At 53.9% G+C, this 26,267-nt stretch overlaps 1 protein-coding gene across 1 annotated transcript; it reads left to right on the forward strand.

Moving 5' to 3' along the window:
* The first annotated feature begins 2,799 nt into the window (after window positions 1-2,799).
* Window positions 2,800-25,004, forward strand: PLEKHF2 (pleckstrin homology and FYVE domain containing 2). Its single transcript, XM_056110899.1, has 2 exons — window positions 2,800-2,879; window positions 23,154-25,004. Exon 2 carries the CDS (start codon window positions 23,168-23,170, stop codon window positions 23,915-23,917), a length of 750 nt encoding a protein of 249 aa, XP_055966874.1. The 5' UTR covers window positions 2,800-2,879; window positions 23,154-23,167; the 3' UTR covers window positions 23,918-25,004.
* Window positions 25,005-26,267: the final 1,263 nt, after the last annotated feature.

The raw sequence follows: 26,267 nt of genomic DNA on the forward strand, positions 1-26,267 counted from the left end.
GCACAACGGGCTGGAGCAATAGCACAGTGGGTAGGCCATTTGCCTTGCACGCGACCATGTCCTCCGCCCCTCTCAGAGAGCCCGGCAAGCTACCAAGAGTATCTCGCCCGCACGGCACAGCCTGGCAAGCTCCCTGTGACGTATTCAACATGCCAAAAATCAGTCACAAGTCTCACATTGTTGTGAGACGTTACTGGCGCCCGCTTGAGCAAATCACTGTGCTACAGTACTGTTCCTGCTGAGGTAATTGGCAGCAGAAAAAGAGACTTATCACCTTTTTTGCTGCAGACTCACTCGACTGTAAAAGAAAAAAGTTTGTGCAGTAACAACACAAGAGGGTAAATGCATTTATTATGAGCAAGTTTACAAGGGAAAGGACTCAGGCTATATTTGACCTCAAGGTGTATTCGCCTCAGGTGGCTAAGATCTGATCTGATCGTGTCTTAGGGTGAATAACTAAGCATGCTAGGAGCAGGAGAGCAAGAGTTTCACTAAAGCACCAGTGATCACCACTGTGTGGGGCTTAACCCCCAGGCTGATTCAGACAACCAGTCAGACAGAAATTTCCAATCTCTAATTTTTTTTTTTGCATTTTTGGGTCACACCCGGCGATGCTCAGGGGTTACTCCTGACTCATGCACTCAGGCATCACTCCTGGCGGTGCTCGGGGGATCATATGGGATGCTGGGAATCGAACCTGGGTCGGCCGCGTGCAAGGCAGACGCCCTACCCGCTGTGCTATCGCTCCAGCCCCACAATCTCTAATTTTACTTAAAAATGTTTTGTTTGTATTTTGGGCCACACCTGGCAATGCTCGAGGCTTGCTTACTCCTGAGGCTCTGCACTCAGGAATTACTCCTGGTTCTGGGATGGAGGTCGGGGGAGGACCAAAAGGAATGCCGAGATCTCTCTGCCAGGTGCAAAGCAAACGCCCTAGCCACTGGACTGTCGCTTCAGCCCCCAAATCTTACATTATAAAGCGACTCTGGAGAAGTTCAAGTCTGTCATTTTTTTCCCACCCAGCCCTTTAAGCACTGAGAGGGGGATAGGGGGAGGGGGCGCGACTTGACCTCACAGCAAAGGCCAGTAGGCCAAGATTTCTTAGCTAGGGAACTTACAGGTTTCCCCTGCAAGGGGAAAGGGCTGAGAGAGAACTCAGAACAGTGGGGCCCGCGACTCGCATGTGGGAGGCCCCCCTGATCCCATCCCAACTGACCCTCCCTCTCCTGCCTAGTGGGACCGCAAACCTCAGGCCAGCGGTGGCCCTGCACATGTGTCCTCATCCCGAGAAACGCAGGCGAAGTCTCTTCCCGCAAACTCCTTCTTGCCCTTTCTGTTCTGTACTAATCTGAAAATGGGCTGGAGTGATACAGCACAGCGGTAGGGCGTTTGCCTTGCATGCGGCTGGCCCGGCTGACCTGGGTTCGAATCCTCCACCCCTCTTGGAGAGCCCGGCAAGATACTGAGAGTATCCCACCCGCACGGCAAAGCCTGGCAAGCTACCCCTGACGTGTTCAATATGCCAAACACAGTAACAAGTCGTCTCACAACGGAGACGTTACTGGGCCCGCTTGCGAAAATCGATGAACAACAGGAGGACAGTACTACAGTGCTACTAATCTGAAAAAAGGGAGGTGAGGGGCTGGAGCACAGCGGGTAGGGCGTTTGCCTTGCAAGTGGTCAACCTGGGTTCGATTCCCAGCATCCCATATGGTCCCCTGAGCACCACCAGGAGTAATTTCTGAGTGCAGAGTCAGGAGTAACCCAGGTGTGACCAAAAAAAAAAAAAGAGTTGATGCATCATCTAGAAACAGAAATGGGGAGGGGGGCTGCAGCCCTACAAAGCAGCAGGAAGGAAGGGGAAGGGTCACACCTGCTCAGGGTCCCGCAAAGGTCCAAGACTAGCAGACAGCCCCCACCCCAGCAGCACCCACCCACTGGGTGCGTGCCGGCTCTGCTCTGGTCTCTGCAGGCGCCGGGACGGGCTGGGCAGGTTTCATCCCACCTCGTGCACGTTCTTAGGGAGGTGGAGGCGGATTGGGCCCGCGCTGGGGGAAGAGCGGGAGGTGCAGAATGTGGGAGAGGGCGGCACCCCAGGGAGGCAGGAGCTGCGGGACGGCCCACGTAGGAGCAGCCTGGCTGGGGTGGGCATCGGACACCAATGCACAACCCCCGCCCCCGCAAGGGGCCGTCTAAAAAGCTATAGCACAGCGGGGAGGGCGCTTGCCTTGCACGCTCCCAACCGAGCCCCGCCAGGAGTGAGTCCGGAGAGCAGAGCCAGGGGGACCCCCCCTGAGCATCACCGGGTGTGACCCCGAAAGAAAAAAAAAAGAAGAGCTCCGGAGTTGGTGCGAGAGACCCATCAATCAGGCCGTGGTCAGCCCCTCCGCACGGGCACCCCTCGCCACCTGCGAGCGGCGGGCGCGAGGGGGCGAGGCCTCGGCGCTGGCCCCGCCCCGTAGGCGGGGCGTGGGCGGGGCTTGTGCCCGGCGAGGGTAGGAGGCGGCGGCGGGGGCGCGGCCGGCGCGAGGGGGCGTGGCCTCCTCCTCCGCGCGGGCGGGGCGTGGGCGGGCTGAAGGCGGGGCTCGTGCCCGCGCGCGCGCGCCCGGCGAGGGGAGGGAGGCGGCGGGGGCGCGGCCGTGGCGCGCTGGGAGCGGGCGGCGCGAGGGGGCGTGGCCTCCTCCTCGCGTGGGCGGGGCGTGGGCGGGGCTCGCGCCGCGCGCGCGCCCGGCGGGGGAGGCGGCGTGCGCGCGCAGGGGCGCGGCCGGGGCGGGAGTCACCTGCGGGCGGGCGGGCGGGCGGGCGTCGGGCGCGTCGCTCGGGGCCGCGCGCCCCGAGGGAGGCCGGGAGTGCGGCGACGGGACGCGGCGCCCGGCGGGGTAAGGGGCGGCGGCGCGCGGGGCCCGACGGGGGCGCCGGGGTCGGCGGGCGCGGGCGGCGCGCGGGGCGTCCTGGGCGTCCGTGGGCGTCGCGGGCGGCGGCGGCGCCATGTTGGGGGCCGCGAGTCGCGAGTCGCGGCGGGGCCGCCCGGGAGGCCGCGGGGGCCGGGGCCGGGGTCGGGGCGCGGCGGCGCCCCCCCCCCCGGGCCGGGGTCGCCCCCTCCAGCCCCGGCGCCCCCGGGGTCCCCGCCTGGCCCCCGGCGCGTCCGGCAAACTTCGTGTCGGCGGCTGTGGTGGGTTTCGTCCTTCGGCACCTTCGGACCGGCCGCCCCGCCCCCACCCCGCCCCGGCACCCCCGGGGGTGCTTGGGGGGTGTGTGTGACTGTGTGTGTCCTTGGGGGTGTGCTTGGGGGTGTGTGTATGTGTGTCCCTCTCGGTGTTGAACTCCCCGCCTTAGGTGTGTGTGTGTGTGTGTGTGTGTGTGTGCGCTTGGGTGTGTGTGTGGTGTGTGTGTGTACCTTTCTGTGTTGAACTCCCCGCCTTGGGGCGTGTGTGTGTGCTTGGGGGTGTGTGTGTGTGTGTGTGTGTGTGTGTGTGTGCTTGGGGGTGTGTGTGCGTGTACCTCTCGGTGTTGAACTCCCCGCCCAACCCGGTTCGCCCCAGGGTTGCTTGGGGTGTGTGTGTGTGTGTGTGTGTGTGTGTGTGTGTGTGTAAGGGGGGAGGGGGAAGGTGTTGAGTTACTTCTTGGAAACCGCCTGGAATCGCCGCGATTAGTCAATCGATCAATCAATCGAACCGCGCTCGCGGCCAGGGCTGGGCCAGGGCTGGGAGCGACGGGCGTGCTTGTGGCTCTGCTCTATTTTTTATTCATTTACGTCTTTATTTATTTCTTTGCTGTTTTGGGGGTCGCACCCAGCGATGCACAGGAGTTGCTCCTGGTCCCTGCACTCAGGAATCAGCTCCTGGCGGTGCTGGGGGGGGACCCTGGGGGATGCTGGGATTCGAACCCAGGTCGGCTGCCTGCGAGGCAAATGCCCTCCCCGCTGTGCCATTATCATTGCTCCAGCACCCCCGGCTTTGCCCTATTTTGTTTTTCTGGCCACACCCCGGCGGGGTTCACACTTGGTGGAGCTGGGGGGGGGGGGGACGGCCCGTCTGGTCAGCGCCCTCCCCAGGTTCTCTCCTGGCTCCAGCTCCTGCTTTTTTTTCCCCTTTAAGAGTTAAAACAGAAGCTTCAGTAAAATAAAAAACTCCAACTGGTATAGGGTTAAAAAAAAAAGGAACAGGTTGGATAGTAAGTAGCAAGGCGGGCAGGGCGTTTGCCTGCACGTGTTTGGTGTATGGTGTGGCGGCCCCCTGAGACCCCCAGGAGTGGTCCCTGAGCACCACCGGCCAGGTGCCTCCTCCCCACCACCCCCAGCCACTCCCCAGCCCACCCCCAAAAGAAAGACCTTCGTTGAGACGTGACCCTTTCTGTTTTACTTTCTTGGCAAGTAAGTGCCACGGTGCAGGTTTGTGTTTCTGGCTGAAGCCTCCCCTGGTGACTCATTAACTTCATGGAATCCTGCACCCCAAGCCTCCTCGGCTTCCCCTGGGAGCAGTCTCTGGTCTGCCTGGTTCCTGGGCTCTGCTCATTCCCGTTTTAATTCAGCCTCTCCTTGCAAGTACTGACTGCCTAGAGAGTTCGTTGGAAGTTTTTATTCTTTTTTTTTTTCTTTTGCTTTTTGGGTCACACCTGGCCATGCACAGGGGTTACTCCTGGCTCTGCACTCAGGAGTTACTCCTGGCGGTGCTCAGGGGACCATATGGGATGCTGGGAATCGAACCCGGGTCGGCCGCGTGCAAGGCAAACGCCCTACCTGCTGTGCTATCTCTCCAGCCCACGTTGGAAGTTTTTAAATTGAAGAAAAAAAATTTGTTTTGGGGGGGAGGGTGGTGGTGCTCAGGGCGTATGCTCAGGGATCACTCCTGGTGGTGGTTGGGGGATCGAACCTGGTCCACTTGTGCAAGGCAGGCGCCCACCCAACCCCGTATGTTTCCACTCCAGCCCCAGAGCTCACTGTGAAAGGTACCGAGTCAAGTTTTCCCTTTCAAAAATTCTCTCTCCAGGCGAGCAGAGCAGCTCCAGAACTGTCGGCCTCGTTTGCTCCCCAATGCTGCATGGCTCTCCATCCCCCCCCCAAAAAGTGGAAAATGCTCCAACCCGTACTTTTGGAAGTTTATCTGCCTGGTTCTCCTTCCTCCACCCTCTCTCTGTCCCCAAGAAGTTTGCCTCTCTCTGAGCGAACAGTGCCCGGAGCTGGCACTGCTTTGGTGGCAGAGGTGGCCTTGGAGTCTGCCACCAAAGGCTTCAGCGTGGTGTCCCCCAGGGCGTAGCAGAGCCTCCAAGGGTCTGCCTGGGTGAATACCCACTTGCTTTTCGTAACTGTATTTCCTTCATTTTATATGGAGTGGAGGGGTCCTCGTGCAGAGGAATAAAAATCTTCTGTAACCCTCACTGTCCCCCTTTTTTTTTACTTATTTATTTTTTTTGGCTTTTTGGGTCACACCCGGCGGTGCTCAGGGGCTACTCCTGGCTCATGCACTCAGGAATCCCTCCTGGCAGTGCTCGGGGGACCATATGGGGTTCTGGGAATCGAACCTGTGTCGGTCATGTTGGCTGCGTGCAAGGCAAACGCCCTCCCCGCTGTGCTGTCGCTCCAGCCCCACTGTCCCCTTTTTTACTTGTAGAACCTAATAGCTTGGTGAGTTTGGGCCGGGGATCCAGAACTTGAATGTTCGTGAGATTTCCGAGTGGATGAGAGCCTGGCGCACAGTCCCAGCACCAGTGTGGGTCAGTGAAAGGATGGTGCAGTGTTGAGGCGTGACTTGCATTTATTTGCACTGGATGGAAGTTGGATTGACGCTTGAAGAATCTGGAGGCCGGTCAGGTGTGTTCGTTTTCGGTCTCCCTTGTTTTGTCAGGATGGTCTTAGTGGCTTTTGTAGGATGCCGGAGTGGAGAGCTCGCTTTTGTTGTGATCAGATCCACGGTCCTCCCGTTGTTCATCGATTTGCTCGAGCGGGCCCAGTAACGTCTCCATCATGAGACTTGTTACTGTGTCATCTCTGAGAAACCGCTTTATACCAAGCCTTGCGCTTCTCAGCCCTATTCTCGTGGCTTCCCAGTGTAAAACCCTCCCCAGAACCCCCCTGCAGAGCCTAGGGGAAGGGGTGCTGTGATTTTGAAAGGAAACTGCCGTAGACTTGGAGCTCAGTTCCCTGCCCTCCTCTAAGTAACTCCCGTTCAGTTCATCCGTCACACTTGACCGGACTGGGTGTGCTGGCGGCGGAGCCCCGAGAGGAAGGTGGAATGCGTTCAGGTGGTGGCCGGAGAGGCTGAGCAGGCCGACGGACCTCGTCCTTGTTCCTGCCCTAGCAGCTGTGTCTCGAGCATTGCTTTCATTTCGGCTCTCTGTGTCACCGGGCTTGGGTTGAGGTGGACGCCGGACTCCTGCCTCGCCAAGAGTCAGGTCACGGGTGAGCAGCATGGCCCTGTGTGCACCAAGGAGGCTCACGACCCTTAGAGCTGCCTGCTTCAGCTTGGCCTCGGCTGTGTATGCGAAGCCCCCAAGGAGTTTCTTAATGACCGAAGGCCAGCATCCCCAGGAAATGCAGGTTTGGGACGAGGCACGGGTAGTTTTGCCTGCTCTCCGGCTGCTTTTTTCATTTTTTAATTTTTATAAAGTAGTTCACGAGATTTAGTTACATTTAATATTCCACCACCAAGACCACCACCATGACCCCTTCCCACCACCATATTTTGGGACCAAGATCACCACCATGACCCCTTCCCACCACCGTATTTCTGGGTGTTTCCATCCCTCACCCCAATCCCTGCCCCAAAGCAGAACCGAAATAATACATTTTGTATTGTTCGTCCTAAAAAACTGCTGAGAATGGCACAAAACAGTATCCTTTAGAGGAAAGAGGGTGAAGATTGTTGTATTTCACCTGGGGGCCATTAAGCTCTCCTACGAGAGATCACTATCATGTCAAAGTTTGAGCTTTGTGTGCTTTTGTATTTATCTCTGTTAAAAAAAATTTCCCTCTCAAATTGGTTGTCTCCTACTTTGAACTTCATCACATGCGGTGTGGTATACTCTTGGAGTAGGGGTGGGGTGAGGCATGAGATGTCCAGAAATAGGTTCACTCGTGGGTGAGGCTCGGCCCGAGCATGGTGGCGGTTGAGTTCTGGAGGGTTTAAACGGCTGCTGGGGCTCCGTGGGACAGCCTGGCGTGGGGTCCGGCAGCATGGTTATGGCGAGTGTCATGTCATGCTCCCTTCCAGGAGAGAAGGACATGCAGTCTGGAGGGTGGCCGAGGGCCAGCCAGAGGCGGCTCCTGGGCGGGACTGCTGAGTTGCTGGAGGTAGGGACCTGGGTCGTGGATCTCCAGTCCTGCTCCCTTTGAACCCAGAGTTCTCAGGCACAAAGTCCCGCATACCTGGGTTTTCCAGGTGAGTGTGTGGAGAGCACTCCAGCTGCTTTTTTAAAGCACTGTGATCATGTGTGCAGTCAGGGCTGAGATGTGTTGGCGCGATGCACTCACCCCCCCTCTCCCCTCTCCTTGGTCTCTTCATCTCGGGGTATTATAAAACAGAGAGCGCGGGGCACGTTGGCCTGGGTGAAGGGACTCAGAGCCGGCCTGACCTCTCCTCCAGGAAGACCCCCGGCTCCAGGGCTGCCACCGGCTGCAGCGTGCTCCCTCCTGAACTCCACACGGTGCGGCTCCGTTTCCCAGAAGACCAGACAGGCCAGCTTTTTGTCCTCTGTCACCTCCAGCCCTCCCAGGCGCGGGGGCTCCTTCCTCTTTCAGGCTTAAGTCTCTGGGTGCTGGTGGAACTGTGCTCTCGGTGACCCCGAGTCCCCTCTCCCCACCTCCATGAAGCCTTGTCCTCGGTGTGGAAGTAGCATCAGGACCTTTTGGCTGCGTCTGTCCCTGCTGCCTCGGAAGAGGTCACAGTGGTGTCTTGAAGCAGCATTTCCTGGAGCCTTGGGTCCTTCCCCACCTGCTGACGGCTTTCTCCGGCTCTCGCCAGCTCTCGGTGTTCCTGCATTCCGCAGCCCACTCTTCCCACCTTCCCAGAAGTGGGACTATCCTGAGTTCGCTATCCTTGCTTCAGTTAAACGGTGATTGAAGAAAAATGCGGTTTTGGGGATTCTTGTTTATTATGTCTTTATTGTTCTTTCAACTTGTGTTTGCTTATGATAGTCAAATTTCTCTACAGACCCTTCATTGCATTTTGTGATTAGAAGCTTTTTTTTTTTTTGGTCTGTGAGAGAATGTGCTTGGAGTAAAAGGATCCGGCACTATCATAGAGTGATACTCAGAGAGATCTAGCAAAGGTCTTGTGTATCCTTCTGGACTTTGAAGGTCTAAGGGTCAGGGATGAGGCTTAGCCGGGAAGGATGTGTTTTATGAGCAGGGAAGCACACGCAAAGGCACATCACTTGTGCTCTGTAGAGCGATTGTCAGCTGCCCTCTTTCACTCTTTTTTACGTTGAATATTGTTAATGTGTTCTCGCACAAGTGGATTTAAAGGAGTATTTGAATGTCATAACCAGGTTTTTCTGGTTTCTCAACATTATAGACAAAGCTGTAGTGAACTTGATGAAAATGGCTTTGTACACTCATCTGATTTTTTGCATATGTTTTTGGAAATAAACTTGCTGTGTGAGCCTCACAGAGCACTTTTACTGCCAAAATTATCTTTAGAGCAGTTGTTTCAGTACCTGTCTGCCGTCTCGCCTAAGTCTTGGCTGCACCATTGTCTTTTTGGGGGATTTCGGGACCAGAACCGCTGCTGCCGAGGACTTGCTCCTGGCTCTGCCTTGAGGCTCACTCCTGGCAGGCTTGGGGAACCATCGGGTGTCCCGGGGATCGAACTTGAGTAGGTTGTGTGCAAGGCAAGCGCCCTGCCTGCTGTTCTGTCAGTCTTGCCGCACCGTTGTGATTTTTACTTGGTCACTGCTGAAAACCTTGTTTTTCTTTTTGCGGTGAGGGGCCGGGTGGGTGCACGCCTGACTGTGCTCAAGTCCGTAGGCGGTTTTAGGGATCGAACCCGGGTTTGCTCCATGAAAGGCAAGCGCCTTATCCCTGTAGTCTTTCCAGCCCCCGAAAGCCATGTTTTCCTATTTATTAGTCGTTTCCATTTATTCTTCAGAAATCGCTATGTATAGTTTACTAGCTTTTTTCCCTTACTTATAGGCATCCTTTTGCCGTGCATTGTAAGTATTTTTAGTGTCTTCCCTGCTTTCCAGTGTTAGAGTGGAAATCCTTCATCTGGTGAAATGTCTTATGTCCTTTCCGTGTATTTAATTTTTCCGCTTTTCGCCTAGAATTTGGCTAGACATGTAGGTGGCCTTTTCACGGTTAGACTTGACGCCGAAGGAAGACCTTGTTTCTGAGCCTCGCCTGCTGGTGCTCAGGGCTTGGTCCTGGCTCTGGGCTCAGGAGCCACCTCCCGGTGACTGACATCTCAGTGTAAATGTCTGTGGTTGACAGTTCCAGGGTCCGGAGCAGACTTGTGCCCCGACCGAAGTTTCTTGTTCTTACGCATCACCTTTAAGCCCTGGCATTACTGTAGTTGTGTGTCTGCTTAGTGGCCCGTGGGTGCGGTCAGGGCCCGAGCCTCTGAAGCTCGTGAGACCTGCTCGGGCACGCGGACCGGTGCTCTGGCTTCTCTGCCCTCTGCTCTTGGCCTCCTGCCGCGTGGCTCGGGGTTGCCCCAGTTGGAGCCTCTGCCCACGTCTCGGCCTCCGCTCGGGAACTCCTTTTTAGCCTCACGTTCTAGCGTTTGTGTTTGTGTGACCGACCAACGTCTGTCTTGTTGACACCCCGGGGTTCTCCACGTAGGACAGACCGACATCGTCTCCCTCCCGAAGCCCCGGAGCCCCTGCCCCTGCTTCTGTGCGGTGTCCCCCTTCTGAGCCTACTGGCGCGTTTCTCCCCTCCCGCCGTGCCCATGGCCCCCAGCTGCCCCGGCTGTTACCCTTCACGGCACACCTCAGGCTTGGGGACAGCACCTGCATCTTTCTAGTCACCCTGGCCCTGCTGTTGTGTTTCGCACGTTTGTCTCGGGGCAGGGGAGCTGGCTCGGAGCGTGCTGGGGGATGCCGCCGGCACCACCCCTCCGGCCGGGCTCTGACAGCCCATGTGTCACTGGAGTGGCCACAGCGTGTGGCTTGAGCTCTGCAGTCGAGTGCTCCCTTCCTCTTGAGTCTGGTGTTCGCTCTTCCTCTCCTTTCCTGACCCAGCTTCCCGAACTCCAGCCTGGGGCATCCACAACCCCTTTTTCTCTCCCTCTCCCCCCAAAAATCTGACCTGCCACCTTTGTGGTGAGGCCCAGGTGAGTTTCTCCTCGTAGACATTCTTTCTTGACATTCCCCTCTGACCAAAATTACCCCCAGACCAAGCATCGTCGTCCCTAGGCCTTGACACTTGTTTCTGTAATCAAAGGCATCGCTTTCTCCTGTCCCTTTAGGCTGGGCGGTCATGACACTGCTCTGTTCATAGCTTGTGGGAGAGCCCTGCCCTTCCTTGCTCTGTTTCCTTCTTCATCAGCTGTTCCCTGCTCCTCTCTCTGGAAACACATTCTGCCATGGAGTATAGGAAGGTACACGCTTGGGTATTTCACTTGGGGATGTGGCTGATTTTCTCCTTAACAAGGATTGTTAGCTTTGAACATCTCTCGTTGTTCGCGGGCCCTACCCAGTGGTGCTTGGAGGCAGTTCCTGCCTCTGCTTGTGGGTTGCCCCTGGGGTGCCCAGAGACCATTTGGTGCCAAGCCCAGCCTCCAGCACCCAGCACTTGCACTCGGCCCCCTCACAATACCTCCGCCTTTCAAGATTGAGTATGCGGCAAGTGGTCGGTGAACATCTGCTGCTTTAGATTCATTGAAAATTGCCTCCCAGTTTACGGGACCCATCGTGTTTTTTGGGGGGCAGGGACGGGCACCGGTGTAAGTTCTCTGCTGACCAGGCCGGCTGTTGGACATGAAGGTTGAGGGTGCCATGCTGCTAGTGTTGGCAGTCGTCTGGGCCCTGCATGGACTGCCCCTTGGGATTGGACGAGGGCCTGGAGGCGGTGTGGTGCGGGTCGGAGCCGTCTGGTCCCTGCTAGGCCTGCGCCCTGACCCTGGCACTGGCTCCCGACCCCAGGCTAAAACTGGGATTGATGCTGGCACACCCTTCCTGGTTCCGCCTGTCCTGCCACCGTCTGCTTCCTGTCCCGGCCTCAACCAGGACTCCTCGTTCCTCTCTTTGGGGACTCCTGCTCCAGCCTCTCCCTCCTTGATTTTACTTCCGTAGTTTCCACGGTGATCTTCGAAAACTCCAGATCCACTCAGGCCCCTCCTCCCAGAAGCTTCCGAAAGAACTCTCAGGAATTTTCTGCTGAATAGCTCCTGGCCTCTGCCCCCGTGCCATACGTGCTTCTTAAAACAAGAACACATTTCAACTCGCGGAACTTCGTGCCTCCTCCTTCTTTCCTTTCGAAATTTCACATGTACGTCTGGTCTCAAGTGTTCAGGTTTCCGTGCGTGCCAGGCTCTGCGTTGCTCTGCTTACTGGCTTCTTTACCGTGTTTGTGGCGCCAACTTTCGAAGCCATGCCACTGGGCCACATCCTGGACCCTGGACACCAGCCTTCTTTCCAGTGTTTGCCTCTTCCTCTTCCTCGTCCCCTAACCCAGGGCAGAAGGCCTTGAATGTCGTGGGCATGCTGTTACTGCTTGAGCGTTCTCCGACACCTCGGTCGTGAGGTGGCAGGTGGGCCAAGCCTGCAGTGGTATTTCAGCCTCACCAGCTCTATTTTTCAGAGACTATACAGCGATTCCCTACAGCTGTCAGTACTGCACAGCTGCCTGATGCAAATAATTTCTCAAATTATGCAGTTTTTGATCTGAGTTTTGTGGACAGAAATATGCACACACATCCGTTTTTGATTTGCTAACTAAACAGCTGTGCTTTTTTGGTGAGAGAATGCATCATTTTCATCATTGATGCGGTTGGGATTTTTAAAAATTAGGATCTGCCATGCCCAGTACTTGGGATTCATAATTAGGCGTGTATATATATATATTTTATATATATATATATAAATGGGCCAGGATGTGTCCTTATGAATTTAAAATCTGTAGGTTTAGAGAACCGGTTGATGTGTGGAGTGGATTTTTTCTTTGGTCTTGGCCACGTTCAGGTGGAGAAGCTGCTGTCACTTTGATTTCAGCCCAGTGCCCACTGAGGGTGTGTGTGGGTGCTGTGCTGGAGGAGCTGGTCCTTTTGTTGTCAGGAGCCTGAAATCTGTTGGAAGTCAGCAGATAGCTGCTCGTGGAATTTTCTGGAATGTCAGATGCCATAGGTTGTTGAAAGGACTTCAAGGTGCACCGCCGATGCCCGAGGCTCCGGCAGTACCTGTGTGTTGAAGGACTGGAAAGAACTTTCGGTTTGGTTTTTGTTTCCTCAGGTCCCAGCTGGTGGTGCTGGGAGACTGACTTCAGCTCTGGGCTTGGGGCCTGGCAGTGGGTGGGGGTGGTGGGGATCACCCAGTGCTCCTGCATGCAGAGCCTGTGTGCCATCGGCCCCTGGAAGATCTCAGATCGGTAAAGGAGGTCCAACCCAGCCAGGAGGGGGACGAGGAAGCTGGGTATGAGCTTTGGGAGTAAATAGTCAGCTCCTGTGACCTGAGCAAAGAGAGAACTTAGAGGAGGAGGAGGAGGAGGACAGGGTGGGACTTGACTGAAGAACTTTTAATACCAGGATAAGTATTTAATTCTGTTAATCAAACCCGAGTTGCTGCCTGCAAACGCCCTACCCGCTGTGCTATCGCTCCAGCCCCTAAATTTATTTTTTAAAATCAAGAGCCTTTTGGTCATGACTGTAATTAAAAGAGTACTAGTCTGGCCTTACAGAATAAGGTTTAAGTGCTAAAGACTGGTGAGAAGGCTGTTTAAAACCCGGGATCCCTAGCAGTCAGGGAGATGGCTCTAGTAGTCAGACACCTGCCTGATGTTTGAAGACCTGGAGTTTTCCAGCAGTTCTGGCATTTGTGACCCAACGTTCCTGCCATTCGGTGACCCTCAGTCACACCATCACGCCTGGCAGCACAGAGCAATGCTGGGTGCCCTGATTGAAAGAAGAAAGATGCAATCTATTCCTTTCCTTCCTTCTCTCCTACTCTAATACCTGCTGTCATTCTCCCTGAAATGCTTCCGGCTTTTCAGATTACTTTTCTGAAATTCTCAACTGATGACTGAGGATCGGTTGTTTTCATCTAGACGCTGTTAGAGTCGTCTGTCAAACCTCACCTGTTTAAGCTGCACCTTCTGACCTCTACGTCTGTCCTGGCCAAGTTGTTTCAGTATTTGGAGTCACCGTGTGTTTGAAACTCATTACCATACGCTTAGTTAAAAGCAGTGTTTTATCACTGACTTTCTCTGAGTGCATAAGACCCACATGAGTGAGAGAATTGTCGAGTGTTTGTATTGAAAGGCAGCAGAATGCACTGGAGAAAACTTGCCACCAAAAGTTGCTGTGAAGCCAGGGGAAGATCGCGTAGCCTAGTCTAGGGCTGTTTCGTTCTTTGTGAGAAGGTAATGTTCACTTAATAGAGTTGACATTTTATTGATATACTTACTTCTTTTTCCCGGTAGTGCTGAGGGTGGCTCCTAGTTCAGTGCGCAGGGGCCCTCCTGGTAGTGCTCGGGGCACTGTGTCATGTGGGCCTCCTGCAGGCAGAGCCTGGAGATTCTTACGTAGTAAAATGTGGATGTAGGAGCCCATGTGCGGATGTTGAGATCAGCCTTGGCTGCTTCTCCTTTTTGGCTCAGGCTGTAGGATCATTTGAGTGAACTGAAGGTCTCTTTGGTCTTGAGGGGTATGGTAAGAAGTCAACTCCGGGGCACTTGTCTTGCTTGTCCTAGTCCCCGGGTTTTGTCCCTGGCACTGTTCCCCCCATACTGTTCCACCCACACCCCCAAATGTTCTGTCTTCTCTCTCCATGTCATGCTAAAGTTGGAAGTTTCAGTTCTTCTCATTCTGACTTTACATGGGGTTCAAGTTAAACTATGAAAGATGGTTGTGTTTTTCCCCTTGTCTAAAGAAACCTGTTTTCGTGGTCACTGCTAATATCACTGATAGATACTGTGAAGCTGGTTTGAAAAATCTTTTATCTTATTGGTAGGACAAGTAAGCGTTACCAGAACTCTAAAAGTGTTCGATGTTCAAGGCGTTCTTCATTCTTATTTGGGTGGCGCGTACCTGGTGATGCTCAGCACTTGCCTTGGGCTCTGCACTCAAGAATCACTCCCTGGTGGTGCTCTGGAGACCATATAGGATGCCTGGAATCGAACCGAGGTCGGCCGTGTGCAGTGCAAATGTCGCTCCAGCCCAAAACCTTCTTCACTTGATGCTGGTACTTGACTGAAGGTCTTCCCTGCGCCTTGGGAAAGTGAGACCCACACTGGGACCCTGTGGGGTTGGCAGTTCTGGGGAGAGGGCAGGGCTGGCTGGTGTTGGCCTCACCTCTCCCCTTCCGTTTCCTGTCTTCCCTTCCCCAGTCCAGTTTCTGGACTTTCACCAGAGCAGTAATCAGAATTCAGAAATCTTAATTGATGTGACGACCAAAGCTTGTTGGAGAATGAATTCCTAAGCAAGTAAAGACTCGCGGTAAACCAGAAATATTGCCCATCCGTCGGCAGAGTTTGTTATTTTCAGGCAGAAAGGCGATGGACTGATGGTTTTACTCATGGTGTTGGGCTGCTGCTTCTTTTTCCTCTTCCTTCTTTTTGGAGAGCACTTAAGTAATCCGTGTGATATCTCAGCCCAGCCTCTGTGCTGAGATTAGAGTCCAGGGGCTTGGCTGCGAGCTCAGAGGTTTGCCCAGTGCCTGCACCGGGCTCTGATGCCCACTGACACCAGGTGTCACAGGGCCTGTAAGATATGAGATGGCTTTCATCTGACGCTTATTGGCAAGGAGGAGATAAGGAGTGTTGACTTACAGCAAGATGAACTGGGCCATAGTATTCTATGACAGTTGGGCTTCTCGTAATTGCAAACTGTATTTTCTCTCTTTGTGAAAAAGAGTTTTTGCCTTTTCTAGTATTACATTTTAACAGGTGGTAGACATTCTACCGGAGACCAGGTTTTTCAGAAACAAGATGTCACCACAGGACGAGGGAGAGTTCGAGAAGATTAAATGTAGTTCTTGTCTGTTCTTGTGAAGGAGGGAACTGGACACTTTGGATTAAGTTTTTTAAAAGTTGGTGTAAGAAACTAATTCAGGGGCTGGAGCGATAGCACAGCGGGTAGGGCGTTTGCCTTGCACGCAGCCAACATGCCCGACACGGGTTTGATTCCCAGCATCCCGTATGGTCCCTCGAGCACCACCAGGAGTAATTCCTGAGTGCATGAGCTAGGAGTAACCCCTGAGCATCGCTGGGTGTGACCGAAAAAGCAAAAAAAAAAAAAGAAAGAAAGAAACTAACTTCATAACAGAATTTTTTTGAGGGGCTTTACTTTCACTGTGATCAGTACTATCAGACCCCATTTGTTGGAAAAGAAGACAAGAGATACTGGTAGTTTTCTTAACAGCGGCAACAACAAATTAGAAAATACACGTGCTTCTAAATTGGAAAATTTATCCTGTAGAAAAGAGATTAAATAAAAAATAGCAACAAAAAGTATGAGGTACCTGGGAACGCACTTCAGAAATAGAAGGATCTTGTGAAATGATACGTACAAAATTACCAGCCCATAAAAGATTTGCAAAGTTGGGAAGAGAAATAGTCAGCTTGGGTAGGAACTATGAAAAGTGTAACGATGTTCGGTTTTCCCCGAGTGTAATAAGAGTCATCGGAAGTTCAGTGGGTTTTGTTTATTCTTTCAATCTATTGTAATTGAAAAAATGGTTCCAAAACCCTACCTGTACATTAGAATCACTTGGGGACCCCAGACAAAACTTCACATAGCTCGAGCAATGGAATGAGAGTATTTGGGGTGGGGATTGTAGGGAACTTTTCTTAACCCTTTCATATTTGCCACAAGAGCCCTGTTCTTCCTTTTGGCTTTTGTTTGTTGTTTCTGTTTCTACCGGTTAGATGATTTGTCATAGGATTTGGGGACTTACCACTTTCAAAAGATCTTCACAACAAATAGGAACTCGCTGTAAAATCATTGAAACTCATTCCCGCTTGAATCCCATGCGGGCTTCCTGGACGTGACTAGATGTGGGCCAGGACGGGCTCTTGATGGTCTTGCTCTCCTTGTGTCTGAAACTCTGGCGTTTCATAGTTAGGATGGGGGGGGGTGATGTAACTGCCCAGAGGCCGAGTGTGATGCAATAAAGCATCCCTCTTGCACCACTGTTCAGTTTTATAATTACATTGCCCAACACAGTGCATCTTTTTTTCAAGAAGATTCGAAAGCTGATTCAAGAAACTCACTGTGTCATTTCGTTTGCTTTAAGCTTCCGTTTGCTGTATCGGAAAGTTAAGTTTTTCCTTTTCCTTTTTTTTTTTTTTTTTTTTTTGTATTTGTTGTTGCTGTTTGATTGGGAGCCATTGCCCTGTGCTTAGGGCTTACTCCTGGCAGTGCTTCGGGGACCCTGGGGAGTGTGGCGGATAGACCCACTGGCCGAATGCGATGAGTGAAGAGAAGCGTCCGCGCTCGCGCCAGTTCTGGAGCGTTGGCTGAGCCGTGACTGTGCCTTTGGATGACGCCTCTCCTGAGCCGCAGACTCGGCACTCGGGAGTGAGCAGGTGTCTCCCAGGATGAAAATGGAGGGCCTGGGCAGAGACCCAGAGGGCTGGCGGAGTATGATTCAGGCTCTGGATCTGCTCCCCAGCACCAACCGGTCCCTCCCTCCTCCCCCACCCCCCACCACCGTGTATCGGCCTGGATGGCCCCAGCCCAGCCTGCCCCAAACTCTGAAGTGTCAGCATGCCCAACCAGGCTGAAGATCACTGTTTCCCCAGGACTGCAGTCTGTGCCCCGTTGCCAGCCCTGTGATCACAACGAACGGGGGGGCCAGGAAGAGCTCACGCGATAGAAAGATGACATTGCTCCCTTCCCCTCCCCCCACTCCCCTCCGTTGGGGGGCCGTGCCTGGCAGGGCTCAGGGCTCTCTCCTGGCCAGGCTTAGGGACCATATATGGTCCCGGGGATCGAACCTGGGTTGGCCATGTGCAAGGCAAGTGCCCTACCCACTGCACTATCTCCTGGCTGGCATTTGTTTTGTTTCAGGGTCCTTGTGGTCAGTCCCATGACCAGGATGGCAGGAGACCCGACTCAGGACAGGCGAAGGGGAGGGTTGCTAGCCTTCTGCCACAGCACACTCCCAGCGTAGAGGGCTGTCGAGCTGCGCTAATGAATAGGCCCCTTAGAAGGTGGCCAGGGGCTGCTGGAGCGACAGTACAGTGGGTGGGGCACTTCCCTTGCCTGTGGCCGACCCAGAGTTGGCATCCCACGTGGTCCCCCGAAGCAGCCAGGCGCGATTCCCTGGGCTCAGAACCGGGGGTAAGCCCTGAGCATCTCTTGGTGTGACTCAGAAGCAAAATGAAAAACCCGAAGGGGCAGGAGGGGCCCAGCGGCAGAGCGGCTCTCGTTCCCGAGGCCCAGGGCGTGGCTGTGGACTGACCCTTCTAGTCACGGGGGCCTTTTCCTTTTCTGTTGGAGGGAGGGGTGCTTGCAGGGTGCTGGATACTGAGCCAGTGGGGCTGGCTTGCGGATGAGAAGGTGCTTGGCTGTCTCGTTGCCCGGGTGGACAGTGGTGCTGGGGACCCCCAGACTCCGCCCAGGCAGTGAAGCCCGAGGATTGTGGGAAGTCCTCCCGGCCCCCGGAGCCCTTTCTCTGTCCTCCCTGCCCGAGTCATCCTCTGCAGGGACTGGTGTGTGCCCTGCCCCGTGAGCCTGGTAGCTGGTGTCCCTCTGATTCCCAGAGTGTGGACAGAAAAGCCGTGAGGGGAGTGGCCGGAATGAAATGCCTTCTCTCGTCTAGCCAGTGGCTGGGATTTGTGAGGGAAAAGTGGCCCGTGCCGGACAAGATGGGTAAAATCGTGATGCCCTTTCAGAAGGGCTGCAGGAGCCTTGGACGGGCTTCCCTCTCGGAGTGTGGCCTGAAAACGGGCCGCTGCGGTGGCACTCAGGTCTCTGCCAGCCAGAGGCCCACTTGCTGCCCGCGGGTGGGCGCACTCTTTGTCCTTGTCTATGTCCGGGCGTTTCTGGGCGTTCTCTGCGCCCCCCTCCCAGGCTCCCCTCCCCGCCCCGCGAGCACAGAGCTTCAGCACCCTTCTTCCCAGACCTGGGCTTGCTTGGCGCGAGGATGGGCTTCCTGCTGTGGGGGAGGAAAGGCTCTGCTGCCCCGGCCAGTGTGGGGTCCTGCCAGTGTCCCCCGGACCTGTGTGGCTCTGCGCAGCAGTCCAGCCAAGAGAGCTGGGTCTCCCCTTCGACCACCCTTTCCCGGGGCACTTCTATATTCATTCCTGCAGTTTTTTTTTTTCTCGAGGCTTCCTTCTTTCTTGTCCCCACGTACAGAAAATGTTTCCAGATGAGCAGGGGTAGTGCAGCAGGCAGACCCTTAAGGAAATATCAGGTGGACGGCGCTGTCATTCAAACAAGTGAAACTCTTAGAAACTGTTGTCATTCAGGAATTGTATGGGACAGGGGAGAGAGGGATCCGTGGTCTGGGTTTAATCCGTGGCACCCCATGTGGTCCTTGGCATCTGCCGGGACTGGTCCCTGAGTGCAGAGCAGGAGTAAGCCCTGGGCACAGTTGGTAACAGCCCCCCAAAAGAATTGCTTGCGTGTCTGTAAGCCTGGTGGCAGAGCTCCTGACCTTGCCCACTCCTAATGAGCAGTGGCCCACTTCTCCTTTGTGGCATCAGCCTTAAACGGAGAGGGATTGTTGGAAGAGAGATCCAGGCTTCATTTTTTTCCCAACACTCAAAGGGAACCACACTAACAGGACTTTTTTTTTTAATATATATATTTTAAATTTTATTTTCATAAAATTGTTAACGATACTTGATTATATTCAATATTTTCAACACCAATGCCATCACTGTTATACCTTCCTGCCACCACTGTTTGGAATTATCCTACCACCACCCAAGCCTGCCCCACAGGCAGATGCTAAATAATTTATTTTTTATTACTCCTTATGAATAATTGACTAAAATGATCCAAAAAGGTTTCCTTAGAGGGAAGTGTGAGAAAATTGTCGCATCTCATTTTGGAACCATTAAGCCCCTGTATAAGAGAGCATTAAGATGTTATTAGAGTTTGAGCCTTTGTGTGCATATATATATATATACATATATATAATTAATTTTTTTTACATCAGGATTGGTTGTCTTCTGCCTTACACCCCATCAAATGTGGCGTGCTACTCCTGGCATATCAGTGGCATAAGGTACGAGATGTCGCTAGACTGGGAAGGCCACGCACTCTTTTTTTTTTTTTTTTTGCTTTTTGGGTCACACCCGGCGATGCTCAGGGGTTACTCCCGGCTCATGCACTCAGGAGTTACTCCTGGCGGTGCTCAGGGGAGCATACGGGATGCTGGGAATCAAACCCGGGGGTCGGCCGCGTGCAAGGCAAACGCCCTCCCCACTGTGCTATCTCTCCAGCCCCCAGGCCACGCACTCTTAAAAGGACATTCTGCGTTGATGGTGATGACCTGACCTTTTGGGTCATCTGCTCCAGTTAATCTTATCTCTGGCCAGTGCTGGGGCTTGCAGTGAAGGCCTGACATGGGCACAGCTTTTTTTTTTTTCTTTTTTTGCTTTTTTGAGTCGCACCCAGCAATGCACAGGGATCACTCCTGGCTCTGCACTCAGGAATTACTCCTGGCGGTGCTCAGGGGACTATATGGGCTGTTGGGGATCGAACCCCGGTAGGCCTCGAGCAAGGCAAACGCCCTCCCCGCCGTGCTATCGCTCCATCCCCAAGGGCACTACTTTCTTGCCCCAGCAGGGTCAGTACACGTGAAGGTGCCCCTGCCCACTGCTTAGCAGGGCCTAGGAAGTAGTTCTGGGGTGGAACAGCCGGGGAAGCCTTTTTGTCTGTGCTTGCCTAAACTAGGCTGGAAGGGTGTGCCTGTCCGCGGGAACCTGGTAACACAGCACTCGGGTATTGCTCCTGGATAACACAGGGAGTTGGGTAACACGGGCACCTGGGTCCGGGAGTCACCCCGGCAACGCAGGTTCCCAGGCAACACACCTGGGGACTGCGGGCATCTGGCAGGCCAGGTGCCTCTCCAGCCTCGCGGGTCCAGTGCAGACTGGGTCCCAGCTTCTTTGCTTCTCCCGCGATTGCCTCTACTCTGCTTCCATTTCTCTGCCAGCTCAACATGTCAACAAGTGCTGTTAGATGCTTCCCTCCCTGAAAAGCAGAAAGGAATTCCAGGAGACGCACAGTGGAGGGGACCGTTTTCGAGATGACGAGGAAGGGAGCGGGCCGAGAGCAGTGCCGTCCAGAGAGAGTGTGGGCTTCTCCGCGGGGCTGGGGGCTAGAGAGAGAGCTAGGGCTCCCCGAAAACTGAAGGCACCACACAGGCCAGGCCTCCAGAGGGGAAGCGCCCTTCTGGCCGCCGCCAAGGATTTATAGGCCTGTTCCCAGAGCTGGAGCCTGGCTGCCCCGCCCTGCCTCAGTGTCTGTCCACGCGGCCGGTCTGGGCGTGCTCGGTTTCGGTTCCCTGGGGCTTGAGGCAGAGTAATTTGTTTTGATCCCACCTTGACTTTCTTCCTTCCTGAGAACTCGCTGCCAACCCCTGGCCCATTTGACTGTCCCCTTCCTGGGGACACTGCAGTGGATGAAGTGGGAGTAGATGCCTTTAAGTTTCCTGTCAGCCTGCCTTATCCTGCTTCAGGACCTTTGCCGTCTTTGTGCCTAGACGCTTCTCCCCTGGCCCCAACCCTCGGGCCTGCGATATCTGGTACCACTTTGGTCTGAGTTGCTCCAGTTGATGGGTGCAAGCTCCTGACATGACTTCCTGCGTGTGGCTCCCTTCCTCCCGACTCCCTCAGCTTGGATGTGAAGATTGAGAGCACAGAGCATGCAAGCCTGGGTTCTGGGGGCCCCAATGGGTGCCGAGCAGACACACACTGTGAATCTGGCTGTATTGCAAAGGGTGAGGAATCTTGAAGCGTAGCTGCAGTCCTCAACCTGCAAGTGGCATTGTTGGTGTGGCATGTAGTTTGCTCATTTCTGTGTGTGTGTATGTGTACATTGACTCCTAGTTGTCCCTGTCATCATAGTATCCCATGACTGAGTTGGTGGCATTTTTTTTTCTTGGCACATAGATAATGTGTCCTGGGCTGTAAGGAAGTTTCCGGCAGTCCACACTTGCCTTGCGTATAGGATCTGGTTCCATCGTCAAATGAAAGGGAAAGGAAACCAGTGGGTCTTGCAATCTGTGGCATCTTAGATAGAAAACGTGGTGTTTTTGGGGGGCTCACACCTGGCTCTGTGTTCACACTCCTGGTGGTTCTTGGGGGACCGTATGGGAATGTCAGAGGATTGAACTAGGTCAGCCACGTGCAAGTCAGTTGCCCTGACACTGTACTAGCACTTTGGCTCCAAGAAATATGATTTTATCTCAGTGCTGCACTGTTTCCACCTCCGTTTCTCCAGTGGTCCCCATGGCAGCATTCAGATCGGCCACTTCTGGGCGGTGCCGGCCACTGTTCTGTTTGCATCAGAGTCTTCAGAGAGTGTCCGTTGAGGAACTGAACGTGGCTAGATTGTACTGTCTGTGTTGGACCCTTTCATTTCTTACACACTTATTGGGCACCTCCCATGCAGGGCTCAGAGTCTGAAGGTCCTGCTGGTGATTCTTGACCAGCTGGGCCAGGTGACTGGATGCCAGGGCCCAAGGTGGTGATATGGGGGCCTGGGAGGTGGTGACCTCCCTGTAGGGGGGTCTAACTAAGGTCGGGCACAGGCAGACATACGCCATAGCCCTTGCAGTACCTCCCTACTAGGGAAAAATTGGTAAGTTCAGGACTGGCCCTGACTCTGCTCCAGAGTGATTTGGTGGTGTGTGTGTGTGGGGGGGGGGGGGTCGCCATATGTGGTCTGAGGATTTGGACTGGGATTGCCAGGTGCAGGGCAAGTGCCCTGGCCCAGTCCTAGCTCTCTGGCCCCATCGCAGCTGTAAATGCTCCTCTTTAAGGATCTGGGGAAACGGTTCAAAAAGCTGCAGTGGTTTTGCATGTGAAGCCCCAGGTTCACGCCATGGTGCACGGTCCTCTGAGTGCCAAAAGGAGTGACCCTGTACCTGGGAGCAGCCCCCAGCAGGGCTTGGAGAAAGCAGCCGGACGCTCAGGAGGTCTGAACTGGAGTGAAGGCAGGGCTCCTCGGCTGGCCTGGGGCCACACTCAGGGGTGCTCAGCTCTACCCCAGGGACTGACCCCAGGGCTCCCGCGTGCAGAACGTGCACTACAGTTGTTGAGCCCTGCTCAGCTCTGGGCTCTGGGGGCGTTACGGAGGGGGCTGACCCAGCCCCTGGGTAAGAGGAGCTGAAGGTCCACTGCGTTCGGGGGACTCGGGTGGGGAGAGCTTAGAGGGTTTCTGTCTGCTGGAGCTGGCGGAAGCCGTCCTGCCGAGGCTGGTTAATGACTCCCACCGCCCTGGGAGAAGACCTGAGCTTGGGAAGGGTCAGCGGGAGTGTCAGAGGCGGCACCAAGGCGAGCCGGCTGGCAGGGCCACACCCACACCCCACACTGCCCATCTTGAGGCTCAGGGTCAGATTTGCATCTGCCAGATCTTGCCTGAAGATTGACTTCGGGCCTAAGCGGATTCGGGCACACAGAGCAACACTCGTGATGGCACGGGCAGCAGCTGTCTTCTGGGAGGACGCTCTTTCCCGTTAGTCTCTAATCTTTGGCCCCTTGTTCAGAATCCCTCGGAGGTTACGTGTCATGGAACTGGCTGTACTGTTTTGCAAAGATAACTTGTTTTCGTTGTCCAGTTCTTTTATGTCAGTAAAGATACTTTAGTGATGCCTTCTGAACCGCAGCAGTGCTGTGAGCTGAGGGTTGGTGCGTTTCTGAGGCATGTGAACGTTGGGAGAGATTATTCCTCTTGGTCCGTGTGGGAATCACCCCTGAAGGAACAGTTTGGAATGTGTTGTCCTTGGGTAAAATAAAGAATTTGCTGGATTACATTTAGATTTCGGAATCTAACATAAATGTGTGATTTCTGTAGACTCACTGTTTTTCTTTCTTCTTGCCTTAGGCTACTAACAAAAGATGGTGGATCGCTTGGCTAATAGTGAAGCCAACACCAGACGTATAAACATCGTGGAGAACTGTTTTGGCGCCGCTGGTCAGCCCTTGACCATCCCCGGGCGGGTTCTCATCGGAGAGGGCGTCCTGACGAAGCTGTGCCGGAAGAAGCCCAAAGCCAGGCAGTTTTTCTTATTCAATGACATTCTCGTGTACGGCAACATTGTCATCCAGAAGAAGAAGTACAACAAGCAGCACATCATCCCCCTGGAGAACGTCACCATCGACTCCATCAAGGACGAGGGGGACCTGCGGAACGGCTGGGTCATCAAGACCCCCACCAAGTCCTTCGCCGTGTACGCTGCCACCGCCACCGAGAAGTCCGAGTGGATGAACCACATCAACAAGTGCGTCACCGACCTGCTCTCCAAGAGCGGCAAGACCCCCAGCCACGAGCACGCCGCGGTCTGGGTGCCCGACTCGGAGGCCACGGTGTGCATGCGTTGCCAGAAGGCCAAGTTCACGCCCGTCAACCGCCGCCACCACTGCCGCAAGTGCGGCTTCGTGGTCTGCGGGGCCTGCTCCGAGAAGCGCTTCCTGCTGCCCAGCCAGTCCTCCAAGCCCGTGCGCATCTGTGACTTCTGCTACGACCTGCTGTCCGCCGGGGACTCGGGCCTGGGCCAGCCCGCCAGGTCGGACTCCTACAGCCAGTCGCTGAAGTCGCCGCTGAACGACGCGTCCGACGACGACGACGACGACGACAGCAGCGACTGAGGGCGTGCTTGGGCGCATCTGTCGGGTCCGGCTCTGAGAAACCGGCTTCGGGCTGCCAGACTCTGAGCTCCCCGTTCCGCTCTAGCCATGAGTCCGCCTGAGAAACCTTTAACCGACGTGCCTCAATCTCTTCGCTAGGAAACGATCGCTCCGTCTTCCCCGCCAGCCCCCGTGTTCTCTGGGGACAGACCAGTGCAGCTGCGTTGGGATGAATGTTTGGTTTCTTTTTCTCCTCCTGTTGCCCCAGATGATTTGGGGGAAGGTCAGGGAAAGATGCGTGTTTTACAGACCGCGACCCATGTAGTCGTTCATGATCTGTCCCGCCAGATGGGAAAACTCAAAGCAAAAAAGAACGGGGAAATGACAGTACGTGGCGAGTTAATTGTATTATCAGCTTTCTTTTCTTTTTCTTTTTTTTCTTACCATCCTAGCTAATGGTCAAGACACCAGTAACAAAAACACAGGATCTGGAAATACTTTGTAAACCAAGTGGTGCCTTATCCCAATAGCACTGTTCTATGAAACGATGAGCCCTACTTTCTTACTTTTTGGTTTCTTCTAAAAATACACTGGTGCTCTCTGAAGTGATAAAAATGAGCGTTTCTGAATGGGTGGTACTTCGAAAATACTTCTGTCAGCTGCAAAAAAACCCTAAATTTAGAAGTTCTCCGTTCTCTAAGAATATTTTTCCATAAAATAGTTGTGATTATATTTTTATGTTTTATAGATACGAAATTGTAATTGTCAACATTTTCGATGAATAATAGGTTGTCATTCTTATTGATCAGATATAGAGTTGTCATATTGCATTAGTTTCTACCTTTTGTAAGACTTATTTGTAGGAATAAATTCATCTTTAACTTTATTTCTAGAATGAAAAATCTTATCAAATCCTTCCAATGAAACAGTCTCTTAAATCTTACTACAGAGCACAAGATTTGCTTAGGCTGAAGATTTGCAAGAAATGGTTATGCAGATGGCAAAGACCAGACCCGTGGGTGGAACTAGATTCGTATCTGTGGAGTATTTGTCTATTTCCTTGCGAAATGATGTTGAATTTACGAATAAAGTATTATATTTTATGGTTTTTTAATGTCCCAAACAACATTTCTATTTTTGTAAAGAATTATATATCGAATCTATTTCTGAAATCATTTTGCAATTTATGGAAATAGAGTCGCAGTGGCTCTTTCTGAATTGTGAACTTTGGAGTCGATCTGGATTGCTTTTGAGAAGTGGGTATTTTTTACTCTTTGCTTGCTTTTGAGGTAGCCATCATAAAAAACTTGATGTATTTTGCACCACTCATGCTGCAGATAACGATAGTCTTTGAAGCATCGGTCTCAGATTTTCAATTCTCTCTGTTTTAAATTTGGAGGCATTGCTCCTGCCTGCTTCTGCCGTCAGTGGTGGGTCCGGTAACTTGTCACAGCCAGTTCCTTGGCTCAGGCACCGAGCTCGCTGTCAGGCTCTGAAAGCCTCTGAGCTCCAGTGCTCTGGATAGGAACTGGGAGAGAAAGGCACCCCAGGCGCTTTGGCGGTTTGAGCATTTCGCCGGACTTCTGATTCCAGGTGCTCTGGGCCCAGAGAGAATCAGCCATCGTCTCTGAACAGGGGTGACAGGGGGACCTCAGCGGTCCTGGAACCAGAGGGACGCAGGCTGTCTTCTCTGTCGGCCTCTCGGGGCCTCCTCTCACAATAAAGCCTACTTGACAACTTCCCTTCTGTTCTGCGCGTGGTTGACGTGGAGATGCCCCCGGCCACCCGGACGGATGCACGCTCTGCCTCATTTCACAGCCCTGCGTGCCCCTGTGTGCCCAGCTGGTGCCCTGGGCTGGGGGCGCGCAGGCGCTCACTGCATGTGAGAGAGTCCAGGGTCGTTTCCTGAGTGCTGTCTCCTCTTGCAAGTGGTTTTATAAACCTCCGTCAGATTCAATGTACGAACAAAGCTTGGCATAAAGGAAGCAGGGACTCCACGGGCCGAGGGGAGGAGCGGGGTGCCTCCCACTGCCAGCATGCATGCCTTTGGGTCAGGGCATGACATGGCCACAGTGGCTAGAAAGTTGCTTATCCCCCCTACACATTCTTACGATTTGCATTCTTCCTGTTGACCCGTTATAAGGACTTAGTTTCGTTCTTTTTTGGGGTGGGGCGCCGAACCCAGCCAAGCATGGGGGTTTATGCAGGGCCAGCCCTGAAACCTGCCCCACTTCATGCAAAGCACAGGCCCAGCCTGTCAGTTCCCCTCTCCGGCGCTATTTTTTTTTTTTTTTTTTGCTTTTTTTGGGTCACACCCGGCGATGCTCAGGGGTTCCTCCTGGCTCTGCACTCAGGAATGACTCCTGGCGGT

Source organism: Sorex fumeus, unplaced genomic scaffold (genome assembly GCF_029834395.1).
Source record: "Sorex fumeus unplaced genomic scaffold, SorFum_2.1 ptg000011l, whole genome shotgun sequence".
Classification (NCBI taxonomy): Eukaryota; Metazoa; Chordata; class Mammalia; order Eulipotyphla; family Soricidae; genus Sorex; species Sorex fumeus.

Bases quoted from the DNA above. Each gene is read 5' to 3' on its own strand.
- PLEKHF2 (XM_056110899.1), top strand. From the start codon at position 23,168: ATGGTGGATCGCTTGGCTAATAGTGAAGCCAACACCAGACGTATAAAC.